Source organism: Pipistrellus kuhlii, unplaced genomic scaffold (assembly GCF_014108245.1).
Source record: "Pipistrellus kuhlii isolate mPipKuh1 unplaced genomic scaffold, mPipKuh1.p scaffold_m20_p_3, whole genome shotgun sequence".
Lineage (NCBI taxonomy): Eukaryota > Metazoa > Chordata > Mammalia > Chiroptera > Vespertilionidae > Pipistrellus > Pipistrellus kuhlii.
In genome coordinates, this window is record NW_023425529.1 from 52,545,155 (window position 1) to 52,561,366 (window position 16,212).

Below are 16,212 nucleotides of genomic sequence, written 5' to 3' on the forward strand. Positions count from 1 at the left end.
GAGCATATTAGGCACTGCATGCTTTACGAGTTCCAATTAGGAAGAAAAGCAAGTGAGGCTGCAAAAAACATCTGTAGTGCTCTTGGTCAAGATGCAGTTAGCGCCAGAAAATGCCAGCGTTGGTTTGAGAAATTTCGCGAGGGAAATTTTTCGTTAGATGACAAGAGTGGTCGAGGCCGTGTGTCCAATTTTGATCAAGAAGCTCTTCAAGCTCTTTTGGTGCAAAATCCTCAAATTACCCAACAAGAGCTTGCGACAACTTTAAATTGTTCACAGAAAACAATTTCCAATCAATTGTGTGCACTTGGCAAAGTCCAAAAGTTTGGAAAATGGGTTCCTCATGAGTTGACCGACAACAACCGTAATCAAAGAGTCACAATTTGCAGTTCGCTCCTCTCTTGTCAAAACCGTTTGCCGTTTTGAGAGCAAATTGTTACCGGAGATGAAGAATGGGTGCTGTATGTTAATTTGAAAAGGCGGCCTCAATGGTTGGACAAAAATGAGGCTCCGCAGCCCACGCCAAAACCTGACTTGCATGCGAAAAAAGTGATGTGTGTTTGGTGGAATTTTAAAGGAATTCTTCATTATGAACTTTTACCATCTACCCAAACCATTACAAGTGCAGTGTATAGTGCCCAATTGGAAAGGTTAGCCCAAGCTTTAAGAGAAAAAGAACCCACGCCGATTAATCGGAACGGCGTAATTCTTCACCACGATAACGCACGACCACATACTGCAAGAATCACTGCTGAAAAACTGCGCCAGTTGGAATGGGAAGTTCTCCCTCAACCTGCATATTCTCCTGATATTGCCCCTTCCGATTACCATTTGTTTCCTTCTTTGCAAAACTGTCTTCTTGGGAAAAAATTTAATAATGAAGAATGCCTCAAAAATGCATTGACCGAATTTTTTGCATCAAAATCACAAGAATTTTACAACAGAGGGATTAAAATGCTTTCTGAGAGTTGGGCACAAGTAGTAGAAAACAACGGCAACTATATTGTTGATTAAATTTTGTTGTATTGTTTAAATAAGTTCGATTTAAAAAGTATTAGAGAACATTTATTATTACTAGACCTAATCAACAATTAGTTTAATACTAGGTTAGTTAAATTTAGTATCTATGACTTAATATCTATGTATAATCTAAACATTTTTCTCTCTTACCTTTTTAGAAATCCATTAGAGAAAAATTGCTAATGAACAGTGTAATATCCAAATTACATCAATGGAAGAGAGCTAAAGGGCTCAGGTTTTAATGAATAGACTGACTAGTCAACCCCTAAAAAAACACACCACAATGTTAACTAGATTGGGCTATGTATAATCTAAGTCAGAAGTTGGAAATCAGAATAGATAAGTGGTCAATAATGTCTGTAACAGCACTTAAAAAGAGTTATCATATTTTAAAACTACCTGTGGACCACATCCATTCCTCCCTTTCTAATCTCCATGCTATTTAAGGGCAATCTCTCCAGTGAAGTTATTTATTCCAATGCTTCCTAGACCTTGTTTTTTCTTTTATTGTCTTTTCTCTCCTATCTATACAAATGCCTAGCATACTGCCACAATACACTACTCAGATAATATTCATTCTTTGTTTCTTGTCTGGAATCATCTTTCCCGAGCCTATAAATATAAATCTCTCCCATATTTTTTAAAGCCATAAACTTCCCCCAAATATGATTCTTTAATTTTTATTTTGATAGCCAATTTCTTTAAAAAGTAAAATTTCTTACTAACCATTCAGAATTTAACAAAGTCCCTACTTTACTTTTTTTGTAACTTAGTTTATTTGACCTTTCTTTAAAACATTTTTAGTAACTATATTCTAAAAAATGTATCTTAATTTGAATCTATTACACTCCAGTTTTTCAAGCACTATTTTTACCTCTCTAACCAATCCTCTGGCTGGCTCTCTTCCTATCCTGGCTGCTATGTTTGGTTGTACAGGTTGTATACTACATCATCCTTTGAGGGTATTGTTCACATTATAATATATGTAAAAGGCCCTCCTTGGCACTGTGCATTATACAACTTCACTGAATATGTGCAGCATCTCTTCTCACACTTTAAATGCATTAATATTTCATACATTTCCATCTGAGGACCTCTCTTTTCATACCATAATAGGCGATCAAAATCAATGGATGGACTCTATGCTAATCCTGTTTTTTAGCTCAAACTGACATTGATAGGCCTTTCCATATTTTTAACGTAGAGCTCTCTGCTGAATTTCATGTTTTTACCTAAATGTCAGGTAGAGCTCACAATGTCAGATTGAACTTAAAATCTTTTTAACCCATGTTCTTCCATCCTCTCAAACTATATCCATATCCTATATTCTTTATTTCAGGTACAATCTGAGAGCCATCTTGAGTTCTTCCTTTAACCTTATTTCTTTTATTTAATTAGTCAACTAGTCTTATAGATTCTGCCTCCTAACCCAAAGTTTTCAAATGTTTTGATCTTGGTACCTCCTTATATTAAAAGTTATTAAGGACCAAAAGAACTTTTGTCATATGTGTTATATCCATTGATGCCTGAATTTTAGAGATTAAAAATAAATGTTTACTTATTTATAAATAATATTACACTATAATATATTGACATTAGTAATATTTTGTGAAAATAACTTTTCTAAAAAATATATGTACTGAGGACAATAGAATTATTCTAAACTTTTGCTAAATTCTCTTCAGTGCTTCTGCATTGAATTTATTGTGATATATTGTTTGTATAAATTCAGCATTACTCAAATATGTGGTTAGAACAAGAAGGAGGGTTTTTTTGATAGTTGATACCATGTTAGAACTCAGCCCATGGTGGTTTAATGATGAAAGGTTAATTATGATGTGGAATCTGATATGTCAGTGAACTTTTTATTCTATTACATTGAAATTTGTCATGTATAACTTCATGCAGTGGAAAATTTTGATTCACTGAATTTTACAGGTATTCCAAATGTTGATATAAATACAATTTTTTTAAATTACACTTGTTAAAACATCACCAGTTTCAGTGAGAAAACATTAAGTAGTAGGAAGCTATCAAGCTCAAATTTTGTTTCCCTTAAAGTAACAGGCTCCCTTCGTGTATTTTTGAGAAAATGCCTGCCAGATTGCCTTTTATGTAAAAGAGTGAAAAGAGTGGATAGTTCACTTGAAATTCAGATAAATGTTTTTTTTCTCATGACAACCAGTATGTAGAAGGTGTGCTTTATGAAAACTTTCTGATTTATTACTCAATATTAAAATAAGTTTAATTAGGGTCATGGTTCAATAAAATCAGTAATTTTATTTTCAACATAGATATTCTGAAGTGAAACCATATTTCTGTTGCAGGGGTGGGGGAGTGGTGAAGAATACAGTGATTCTAGTACATGGTTTGGTGCTACTGCTTTAATTCATGCTAAATGTGTTAGCAGTTTTACCCATCATTGTTTTTAAGCTGTTGGTGCAAATATCCACCCAGTAAAGGGGATCAAATAACTACTTAAATAACACTTTGGTATTATTATGGAAATAGTTTTGACCTCAATAGATGTGCATCATGAAAGGATCTTAGTGTCCCTTAAGGGACCATGGACTGTACTAGCACAACTGGATAAAATCCAAATTCCTTCATAGAACGTAAAATGTCCTATGTTGTCATATCTACCTTACTAACTTCTCCTGTCCCTATATACTTACTCTTTCATCCAAGTTGAATTTATTTATTCCCTATAAATCATAATATCTACAGTTCCATGCATTTGCATGTGCTATTCTATTACCTGGAATATTCTCACTTTCATTTCCTACCTACATCTCCATCTGTGTACATCATTTAAAAATTGCATTTTACTATCCACAAAAATTTTATAGTTTGTTATAATTTTAAATTTTGTCATTGAATTTATACTGCTTTGTAGTTATTTTGCTTTTGTATTATTTTCTATCATTACTTTGTGAGCTGTTTGAGATCAGGAAGAGCTCTGTCTTTAAACTCCTAGTATTTGCCAGTGGTGACGTTTTAGTAAATTTAATCAATGTTAGAATGTTTTAATGAATTTCATAAAAACTTATAATACTATCCTTAGGTAGAGTTGCTGATAAACAGTAAAAAGGCCCCAGATGGGCAGAAAAATAAAATAATATACAGAGTGGGATAAAAGTAGGTTTATAGTTGTGAATACACAAAACAGTTTATTCTTGTATTTTTATTCATTAATTATTGTATTATTTTTTTTGTACAGCTGTAAACCTACTTTTGCCCCACTCCATGTATTATTTTCTTTTTCTGCCCATGTGGGGCCTTTCTACTGTTTTGCCCTGCCCTATATATGTATCTCAGCCACTTGATTGGATGACATAATATATCTTTACTTCCATTATTTTGGCTGTAAGTAAAATTCAAGGGAACATTTCAGTCTATATCTCTGAAAAGTTGTAATGAATTAAATTATAGTCAAATGTGTCGCATTTTTAAAAATTATCCTCCTTTAATTTATTATGCCTTAATTTCTAATAAATTTAGTTTTTTCTAATTTAGCATTCTTAACATGAAGGGGGAAATGCCATGATATTCCTATATTTTTATTAATATTTTAAAACTAGTATGCCTTAGAATACAAGGACTACAAAATTACCTTTTAAGTAGGTTCTCTACTTTGTTTTATATTAAATTTTGGTTGTTCATATTTTGTATCTTGAGCTTAATATAGTAAAATAAAATCTTCTAAGAGTCTTCTGTTAGAAAGGCACCTAATTAAGTTTCACTTAATGTAACCTACCTATGAACAGCCTGAATCAACAAAAAGAACCTCCTTTAAAATGAAGAAAAAAATTTACCAAGATTTTATAATATATAAAACTTGAAAAGTTAAATTAAAATGTCTGTATGTAAGAAATTTTATTATCTACCATTTATTCTGCAATTATGTAGATTTAGTGAAATCCAGATTACTAAAAGCTAGTTTTATAGATTGTACTTTTCCTGCATATTGACCATTTCATTGTTTATTAGCATCTGAGTAGAGGAAATAAAATAATTTTAAAAAGTAATCACGTTGGGCCTCACTAATTTAGAATTTATGATGATTGAAATACTAGACTGAAAGGTATCTTTTTACAGACTATAGGTTACCTATTATAGTAAATTAAAGTTGTTTATAAAATTAAAACAAATGAAATCTTTCATAGACCTTTAAGTACTTTATATAATGGAATTATTTATTATAAATCATGCTTTTAAAGCATTTTATTTAAGAGCTAATAATTAAAAGCTAATAACTGGACTTCTCCACAAAGATTCTGAATTAGTGAGGTCTATAACATATAGTCAGATTTATATCTTTTCTGTTTTTGCAGAGATAGCTGCCCAAAAATTACTTTTGGGGATTATATTTTGAATTCTTATGCTATTCAATTCATGGTGGCATTCTAACTTGAGACACAAGTGGTTTTATTTACATACTTCCTTAAAAATAATATTTTAATTCTATGAATTTAATTAAATTATTGATTGTAAAATATTCATAATGATTACCTGAAGTAGAAATTAGTGTTATTGGGTTAGTACATCTGTAAGAGTAATATCAAGTTGCATATTTATTTTCATAAATTTCGTTTGAAAGTAGTTCCCTTTGTACCATTATTTTTTATATAAAAGAATACTTTGGAAATTGAAAACCAAAAAAATATATAGTGATTTTGTTCATGAATTTGTTTTCCAGCATTCATTTACTACATACATTGTCATCTGTTGGTTTTTTTCTTTATTTCATAATTAATTTCAAAATTCAGCTTTTTTTTTTTTATCTAATTTAACATTTTCATATTTTTAAAGGTCCCCAGGTGCATCCAATTTTTCAACTTTACCAAAGATCTCTCCTTCATCTCTATCAAATAATTATAACAACATCAACAACAGAAAGTAAGCACTGAATCTTAAAAACTCTTTGTTTAATTATCGCCCTATTGTGGTTGCAAAATTCTCTTGTATCCAAAATTTAGGATAAAAGTCTTAATGCACTAATTGAATTTTTAAAAATTACTGGTTGGATTTTCTAGGAGTAACTTCACAGGAAAGAACACACAGTTATAGCCCTTTCTTTGATATAATACATATACTACAGTAATTTAATAAAAGTGAAATAAAGCTCTTTTAAATTTTTACATTGTAAACACAAATCTGTTAGATTTACATTCTAATACATAGAAGTTTGTTAGAACTTCTGGGTCAGCATTATGCTGTTCGAATTCTTGATGTCAGATGTCATTTTAGAACTAAATATGTAATCACCTACAATCCACTTATATAATAAAAAGCTAATATGCAAATCAACCAAATTGCTATGATGCGCACTGACCACCAGGAGGCAAATGCTCAATGCAGAAGCTTCCCCTTAGTGGTCAGTGAGCTCCCACAGGGGAGCGCCAGCCAGCCAGAAGCCATGGCCTGCGAGCACAGCAGCAGTGCTGAGCCTCTCCCACCTCCAAGGCAGCATTAAGGATCCCCCAAGGACTCCTGGACTGAGAGAGGGCATAGGCCAGGTTGAAGGACCCCCTGAATGCATGAATTTCATACACTGGGCCTCTATTATATAGATAGTATTTTTACAAAATGTGTATCAGTGATTCTCAACTGTAAAGCATACACGTTTTTTATGTTTATTATAAAAAGGCAATCTGTGTTTCTTTAAGAAGTTCAGAGAAACAGTTCTCTTGCTCCATCCTGAATGTTTAGAATCTTGGAACCTGTAAAAGTTAGTGGAATTGTGTGCTTTATTAAAAATAACTTGGACTTCACCAGGTCATCTGATATGGGTGTATGACCTTGAAAATTGGCATGGTTTTTTTATAGAAAAGGATAAAAAGAAAGCTTTTATTTTAATTAGTCCAGTCAAATTATAGGAAGAACTTTAATCCAGGCATGATTATCCTTTTTCATTTCTTGGCTATATACATTGTGGTTTATATATTAGGTTAACAGTATTTAGGTAGTTAACTATTTATACTATTTGTCCAATTCATAAATGGCATCTGATTATCCCAAAGAATAAATTCAAAAAGAGTAAAGCTGTGTGTGAAATAATCTTTAAAATAATACCATTAATTGACTATATAGGTTTAATTAGTTTTCCTTTAAAATTCATATTTGGGTTAATTAACAAAATTTGTTTAACGTGCATCTGAATTATAAATATATAAGAATATAATTTGGAAAGAAAAAAATCATGAGAAAGTATTAATCAAATATCACAACCTATATAAAGATACAAGAATTCGAACAGCATAATGCTGACCCAGAAATATACCTACAGGTCAACAGACTAGGTAAGAGCCCAGAAACAGAACTTTATGTATAAAAGAATTTAATGTGATTAGAAAGAATTCTAGACCTATGGAGAATGGAGCAGGTTATCCAGGATATGTAGGAAAAATTGAATAGCTATTGAGCATTTTTCTTTAAAACTTTAAATTAATTACTTTTTGTTAGGTACATAAGAATTAAAAGGTAAATAAATGGAAAAATGACTTGCTATAAATGGCAGATTAAGGGTTAATATTCTTAATATATCATGTTCATAATAATATGTGAGAAATGTTCTATTATGAAATATGGTAATGATGTAGATGAGAAATAAAAATAAATGATTAAGTCGAAACCAGTTTGGCTCAATGGATAGAGCGTCGGCCTGCGGACTGAAACGTCCCAGATTCGATTCCGGTCAAGGGCATGTATCTTGGTTGCGGGCACATCCCCAGTAGGGGGTGTGCAAGAGGCAGCTAATGGATGATTCTCTCTCATCGATGTTTCTAACTCTATCACTCTCTCCTCTCTGTAAAAAATCAATAAAATATATATTTTTTTAAAGAAAAAAGAAAATGATTAAAATATACTAATATTTTAAATGTTCAAATTCACTACTAACTAGAGATATGTAAATTTAAAACCATAAAAATCATCTACTTCCTCCTACCTCAATATCATTGGGAAAAATTAAGTGATAAATATCTATTCTTATGAGGACTCTGTTTGAGTAATTGAAGTATTAGTACAACTTTTCTAGAAAATAATTAGTTGTATGTATTAAGATTTAAAACATTCATTCCCTTCTTTCAGTATTCATAAAAATGTGCACCATAGTCTAATAGCATTACATTGTAGTGTAATAGTGAAATATCGAAGACACAATGAGTATCCAAAATGGCAGTATTTTATGTTCTTTTCTATTTTAAAATGTCTACCCAGAGGTAAAAAAGTAAAATGAAATATTTCCCTTTAATCTGGTTTATGTTTTGTTTTTATTAAATTCATCAAAAATAATTTTTTTATAGGAGATAAAATATTATTTGTGTTTCTGCAATACTATAAAATAATTCAATTCCAGGTGTAACATGTATTTATAGTTATTCTTTGGAAATATTTTTAACCTGTATATAGAATGTATTAAACATGGACTATATTTTGACTAGAGTCACAATGTTAGTATATGTGATCTGTTGTGTTTCTCTTTTTGTCTTATTTCCCTGTTATGGTAAAAATATGACAGTCAAATCTGATCTCAAACCTCTGACTGCAGAAAATAATGATAGGAATTGGTGTGTTTTCTTATTTTTAAAACATGATTAACTAATGACTTTACTCCTAAACTAGATTATATATTTAACTATTTATATTTATCTTTTTAGGCAATAAAGTAGTGCTTTAGGAAACTTTAAGCAAATAGCTATGGAGGTTATCACCGCAATTAGTAAAGCTTACCCTTCTTAGTAAAGAACAAAATTTGAACATTTATAATACAGAAAGTTTTTTTCATTTTTAAAAATGTTAATATCATAGTTATCTAAACAATTATTTCTTATTTTTCCATTCAACTTGTGGAAATAAGTAGCAGCTTAAGATTTCAGATGAAAATAGCATCATTACCCATTTCATATAAAACTAGAGGCCCAGTGCACAAAATTAGTGCACTTGTGGGGGTCCCTCAGCACAGCCTGCCCCCTTTCGCAGTCCCGGAGCCCTCAGGGGATGTCCAGCAGTGGGACATCCTTAGCGCTGCCACAGAGGTGAGAGAGGCTCGCACTACTGCTGCTGTGCTCACCAGCCATGAGCCCGGCTTGTGGGAGCGTGCTGACAGCCATGCATTGAGCATCTGCCCCGTGGTGTTCAGTGCAGGTCATTAAAGGCTAATATGCAAATTCGGTTAATTTGCATATTAGCCTTTTTATTATATAGGATGGGTAATGACCTTTTTGAATTATGTGCATTTTTAAAACTTGTTATATGTGGAGATATTCTACAAGTATAAAGTATATATTAAAATCAGTAGTTATGACCACAGGTTTGTATGAAATTTGTTACAAATTCAAGACTTGAATTAAACTGTTACATTACTAATATAGACCATTTTTATTTATCTTCAAGAATAAAAATACTAGTTATAAGGTAATACAAAGTATAATTTGAATTATCTAAGTGTAATATAGTTTTTATTGAGGACTAATATTATGAAGAACCAGTAGCTGGAATATTGGTTTTGGTTTTTTTTTTACCATATGTAGTTATTATACCTCTTAGTCCATAAAGCATTTGTTCTTGTCCTAATTATGATTTAAGTACCTTTTTAATACTTAATATCTAAAATTTATTATCTTTTTATTTCCTGCATTTTTTTTCTCACTACATTTGTCTTGATACAATACTACCTTAAAAATTTTTTAAGTGTATTTATTGTCTGAACTCTTGGCATTCCACCTCAGAATATATTTCTTTTTTCCTGTTAATTCATTTAAAGCTCTTATTTGAAATGTAAATGACTTCCTCTAGGACATTAAGCTAGGAAAAGTACCTGGGTTTTAGAGACTGCCAGAGCTACCTAGCCATCTGGTTCTTAACAAGTGACTTGCTGAAAGCATCATTTCATTAACTGCAAAGTGAGCATAATTATAGATATGAGGATTAAATAATAGATTTATAAAGTTTGTAATGTCAAATGTAAGTACTAATTAAACAGTAAAACTGAAATTTTTATAAAGAGACTAGAGACCTGGTACATGAAATTTGTACACAGGGAGTCGGGATTTCCCTCAGCCCAGCCTGCACCCTCTCCAATCTGGGAACCTTAGAGGGATGTCACACAGTAGAATCGGGCCTAACTGGGCAGTCGAGACATCTCTCTCACAATCCAGGACTGCTGGCTTCCAACTGCTCACTCACCTGATTGCCCCTAACTGCTTCTGCCTGCCAGCCTAATCACTCCATAACCACTTCCTTTCCAACCTGATCAACACCTAACTGCTCCCCTGCCGGCCGATTGCCCCTAACTGCCCTCCCCTGCCGGATTAGTCACCCTAACTGCCCTCCCTTGCTTACCCGGTCAACCCTAACTGCCCTCCCCTGCTGACCTGGTTTCCCCCCCCCAACTACCCTCCCCTGCAGGCCTGATCCACACACACCCCAACTGCCCTCCCCTTCTGGCCTGATCTTGCCCCCAACTGCCCTCCCCTGCAGGCCTGGTCCCTCCAACTGCCTTCCCCTGCTGGCCTGGTCACCCCTAACTGCCCTCCCTGCTGGCCTGGTCACCCCTAACTGCTCTCCCCTGCTGGTTTGGCCACCCAAAACTGCCCTCCGCTGCTGGCTATCTTGTGGTGGCCATTTTGTGTCCACATGGTAGTGGCCATCTTGTATGTTGGAGTGATGATCAATTTGCATATTACTCTTATTATAAGGGCTCAATTTTACAATAAAAAAGTTACATTTTTAATGTATATTTTATTTTATTTTATTTTTTTAAATATATTTTATTGATTTTGTACAGAGAGGAAGAGAGAGAGGTGGAGAGTTAGAAACATCGATGAGAGAGAGTCATCGATCAGCTGCCTCTTGCACACCCCCCACTGGGGATATGCCCGCAACCAAGGTACATGCCCTTTACCAGAATCGAACCCGGGACCTTTCAGTCCCCAAGCCGACGCTCTATCCACTGAGCCAAACCAGTTTCGGCTTAATGTATATTTTAGGTGATAAAATTATAGTACAGAATTAACCTAGTGAAGTACTTAAACTCCCGTTACAGTTATTGGCAGGCTCATTTATTTTTGTGAAGTAGCATAGCTTTATAGGATCAAGTACTAGCTTGTTATCTTTAGAAGAAGAAGAAAGTAGAAATAGTCATGAGAAAATAGGTTTCCATGTATTTTGTCAAAGCATTTGAAAAACTGCTGGTTTTAGTATTTTCCGTTGCAAACTTTAATACTTGATTTAAAAAGCACATAAACTGTGGGTTATAAGTGACCAATCATGATAGTTTTAAAGTATTTTTTAAGTTGATCAGTTTTGATTGTCATTGTGCATCTAGACTACCTCAATCTTTGGGAAAGGCTTATACTTACCCTGACACTTAAAATATAGAAGTCCTTTAAGGATTCAGATTTTTAAAGACAAAATAGCCCAGCCTAAGGATTTAGATTTTAAAAGACAAGATAATCTATCTTGTGTGACTCAGTAGTTGAGCATCAACCTATGAACCAGGAGTCACAGTTCGATTCCCAGTATGGGGCCTGCAGGAGGTAGCTGATTGATTTTTCTCTCTCATCATCGATATTTCTATCTCTCTCTCCCTCTCCCTTATCCTCTACTCAATAAAAATGTATTTTAAAACAAATTTTTAAATAAAGACAAAATATAAAACTGAATTTCCAAATAAGTTTTTGTTCATTTCTCAGTAATTAGGAAAAACTATTCCAACAAATCATATCCTGCTGCCATAGAGAAGAATAGAGCTTCCAACATCCATTTTTGTTATGTGTAGGAGAGACAATATATCTGAATATATACTTATGGAATAAGCATATAAATATGCTTTATGTGTGTATGTGTTGTGTGTGTGTGTAGGTGTAGGCATGAGCTTGCATTTGGGCACACCTTCCCTGTATACTTTTAGATTGTTGAAAATTTTATGTCTTTATAGCCAGAGTAGATGAGTTTTTTAATGTGTAGAATGTGTGGGAAATATATACCTTGCTTTTTTTCATATATAGCACTTAATAGAAATAAAGAAAGTTAAAAAGGAGATTAAGGTTTTTTTGTTGCATGTCTTTGAATTAGATTCAAGAATCTAGTCATCAGTCATTGAGTGAACCTATATTGAATTGCTTATAGGTGCCTTGTACTTTATTAGTGGGAATATAAAATATTAATTATAAGGCTACTGATCTGCAAAAAAACACAAAAGATGCTTGAATTCTATTTGTTTAGTACTTTTTTTTAAGTTTAAAATAAGCATATAGCCACAAACTAGCGGTTCTGAATTTGAATTGATCTAGGCTGTATTTCTTTTGGGCACTGCTGTCTTTGTTCAGTCTTGGGGTGGGTTGTTTTGTTGGTTTTTTGTTTTGTTTTGTTTTGTTTTAGTCTGGGAGTTGGTCTTTTTGTTTGTGCTGAAAAGGGGTGTTTTCTTAAAAATGCAAAAATATTAGGCTAGCGTGTATATGATTTTGGTTGATGTGGTTTTGTGTGTTTTACCTATTTAGCTTGTTGGGTGTGTGTGTGTGTGTGTGTGTGTGTGTGTGTGTGTGTGTGTTTACTCAAGATTTTATTAGAACAGGCTGTGGCAAAAGTCCACTTAAACTGTTAAAATAATAAAGTGGAAGTATAGAAGCTACAGTATAATGTATTTGAAATTCTAAGTAAAAACTTTTTAAAAATATCAACAGCAAATTGTAAGCCCATTGAAGTTGTCATGTTTATTTGTAGCAGTTTTTTTTTAATTACATTATTAAATTTAAAAAATTTGATTCTTGTTCAGGTTTGTACTAATCAACTTTTTTTAATGATTGAAGATATGCTTTTAAATTATGTCCAAAGTATCCATTATATTGAATATCTTGGTCATAATTTATAAGGTACTCTATTATAAATTGAGGCAGAATCCATATTTTTCCAGAAAAACATTTATTACATATAAAAAGAAAAAAGCATTATTTAATTTATTGATTAACTTTTGTTAGTTTTTTCTAAAATTACCTTATTATTCTCAAAGACTGATATCTTTTCTCAAGATTAGAATTTATTATGATAGTACAAATTATCCTGAGGTTATATTCATCTAGTTAAATAAACTGCATTATTCTAACAACTTAAAAGAAAGAAAAAACAAATAATTCTGGAATGTACTTGCTTAGAATCCTTTCAATTTTGCATTCCTGATCACCCCTGGCTTTTTTCACATTCGAATACCAGATTTTGCTGGTCTAGCCTAGAAACTATAAATAGAATTTTCAGTGCATCAGTACAGTGATGTCACACAGGCCTTGTAAATTCTGGTCTGATCTGTAACTATGGTACAATCTCTTCATGTTTCTACTATTCTCTTACAGTAGCAGGATATAAAAGAGACATAAATGAGATGATTTATTGCTGCGGGTGGTGTTTAAAATCTAAATGTTTTAAATTTGATGGAGCAATGGAGGATGGAGCAAGCTGTGAAGCTGCTCCAGTTAATCAAGGGTAGAAAGATACAATGGTTTGTTTTTGTTTGTGTTATAAGATGCAGTCATTTGTTATTGAATGAGGAGTGTCTTAATTAAGGGAGTATTAAAAAGATCCTGAGTTAAGTGCTTTATAAAAAATTTTAATAACTGACCAACTAATTCAAATAAGTTGAAAGTATTCTGTTCACTATAACTATATTGTAATCATTGACTGTATTGTGAAAAATATTTTTTGTTTTCTTCCAGTGTGAAAAACTCAAATTATTGTCTCCCATCATATACTGCTTATAAGAACTATGATTATTCAGAACCTGGAAGAAATAATGAACAGCCAGGCCTCTGTGGCCTAAGTAACTTGGGAAATACGTGTTTCATGAACTCAGCTATTCAGGTAGGTATTTCCAAACAATGTGAAACTCGTGTATTTTATGAGAGTCGGTAATACAAGAAGAGTAGCCTCCGGTTTTGTATGTTAGAACATGAGTATTATATGTGTTTTGAGACTTTCTTTTTTCGTGGAATATTTACTCATACACATTTGACTCATTCATTCTAGTGCTGGTAATAGAATACCTTTATCATGTTCCTCAATTAGGTGGCATATAATAGATTACCACATAGTAATTAAATATCACTTCATGCAAAAATGTAGTAATTCCAAACAGAAAACGTAGGCTCTCTGAGAAGAAAAAGCTAGTGAGATCTCTACAACATTCAGTAGAAGCCTCTTGGTAGTTTGTTTTTGTTTTGACATTGAAGGGAATGTTAGAGAATAAATATTTTATGGATCAATCTTCTAATTCTAAGTAAATTATTTTTAAATTTTTTTTTAACATTAATGTGAAGTTAAGATTTAAAAATGTTATATGAACCTCCTTTTGTATACATATTTTAACACATCACATTTCCTTAAAGATCTTTAATTTGGGGATATAAGAGATCACTGCCTTTTTCCCCCCTGTTTCTCCATGGAGCTTCCCTTTTTGTCCTCTTTCTATACCCTCTTCCAGCTTAATTTGTTAAATATTTATGTCTTTGCTTGATTCTGAAGTAGCAAGATCAATATATATCTTAATTTCACTGTCACTGTGTATAAAATTAGAGCTGGTTATTTACTACCCCTTTTACAAATAAAAATTTTTCAAGTCCCTGAAATAATGGCACATACTGTTTTTTATATTTAAATTTTGACTTTTTTTTTCTCCAAATTCTGTATTTTACTTTTAAATTTTCAATTTTCTGTTCTCAGTTCATATTTAATACCGAATCTCCTTTGCCTTGGAGGCAGCCCCCAAATATAAAGATTAAATATAGAATATGGCTTGATAAGGACATTATTGCATATCTTTTTTACTATCTGAGAAAAGCATAGGACTATTCACCATCCAAAATTATAAATAAATCCTTTTGTAATTGTCTTTACAGCATTCTTGGAAAAATTAGATTTACATTGTCATCACTCTGTAGATCAGGAATTGGAGGAGTTGGCAATCTTTTAGAAATGTACAAAGGGTCATAATTGGTTAGTTTATGATTTCTTGGTTTAGAGTTGAGCTACCCAGTGTGTGTTGCAGATACTATGTCGATTAATAAACTCTTCCATTAAAGCTTCTTTAATAAATATTTATTCACTTTAATGTGAATTACTTTATTCAAAATTGGTTTTCTAGTATATTAGCACTAATGAACAATTACATTTTTATTTTTCTGGAAAAGGAGAAATGAAACTCCTAAGAAGAGCAAACACAAAGCATATTGTCCTTATTTTTACTTAGATAACAAAGTATAGTGCATTAGTTTTGAACATTCAGAGATAGGGATTGGGCAGACAAGTTGCAATTTTGTTTGTATATATGTTGGACTACCCTACTGATCACTGAAAATTATCCTTAATACCATCTCTGAAAAATGTTTTATATAAACAGTCAAAGTTTGATATAGCTTGAGGGTTGTTTTTTTTTTTAATATTCTACTATAGAAAAACAACGTTGGTACTTTTTTGTAAGGATTAGAGGCAATAAATATTTAGGTCTTTCAGAAGAAAGCAAGATTATTCATGCTGTGGGGAATCTCTGGCTTGCATTCCTTTTAAGGCAATATTACATTCTAGTTCCCTGTGCCTTTGATGTAGTCTATTTACTGTTTGTCTTCATATGGTTAATTAATTTCTCAAAAATGAGTATTAAAATTAAATCTTCAAATCAGCTATATTGAGCTAGGTTTGGCATTTATTTTAACTTTCTTGTGTATGTTTTAAGGTGTCAGAAACTTCATATTAGTTTTTGCAACTGTTTAAAGCAGTTTTATTACAAAAAAAATTGGTAGATATAATACTGACACTCGTTCTTAATATGTTTCACCTTCACATATTCTATTTCAAGTGAGATGCAGTCATGAGGGTGAGGTTTGTTAGGGTGATAGTTTGTTATTTTCTGGTAATCATAAAGTATGAAAAAAATTTTATGTAAATTTCAATAAAATACTTTAAGCAGTAAATATAGTTCATGTCTGTATCTTGGTTGGTTGGAAACTGTATTTTCTCAAAAATAAAATTCTCCAAGCAAATTGTAGGATACAAATACGAGTTTATATTTTTGCTACTTTTGACTTTTAATCCATATCCAAAATTAACAAAACTAGTGCTTCAGTTTTATTTTCTTATTTTCTTAAATCTGTGATTTTTCCATTGATTTAGATATAATCTCTCAACCTAAATTCACGCTAATAGGGA

At 32.2% G+C, this 16,212-nt stretch overlaps 1 protein-coding gene across 17 annotated transcripts in view; it reads left to right on the forward strand.

Annotated features, from left to right (window-relative positions):
* The window catches only part of USP15 (ubiquitin specific peptidase 15), a 116,899-nt gene that overhangs the window by 61,212 nt on the left and 39,475 nt on the right, over positions 1 to 16,212 (forward strand). For 10 of the 17 annotated variants that reach the window (XR_004990913.2, XR_006742861.1, XM_036455027.2 and 7 more), the window contains 2 exons: positions 5,830 to 5,916; positions 13,728 to 13,872. Coding sequence is in view for 13 of the 17 variants with exons in the window: in XM_036455027.2 (XP_036310920.1) it covers positions 5,830 to 5,916; positions 13,728 to 13,872 (232 nt within the window). In the remaining 4 variants the exon portion in view is untranslated. Of the gene's footprint in view, positions 1 to 1,175; positions 1,253 to 5,829; positions 5,917 to 13,727; positions 13,874 to 16,212 lie in introns of those variants that run through there. The other 7 variants (XM_036455028.2, XM_036455032.2, XM_045588201.1 and 4 more) reach the window with 6 other exon arrangements.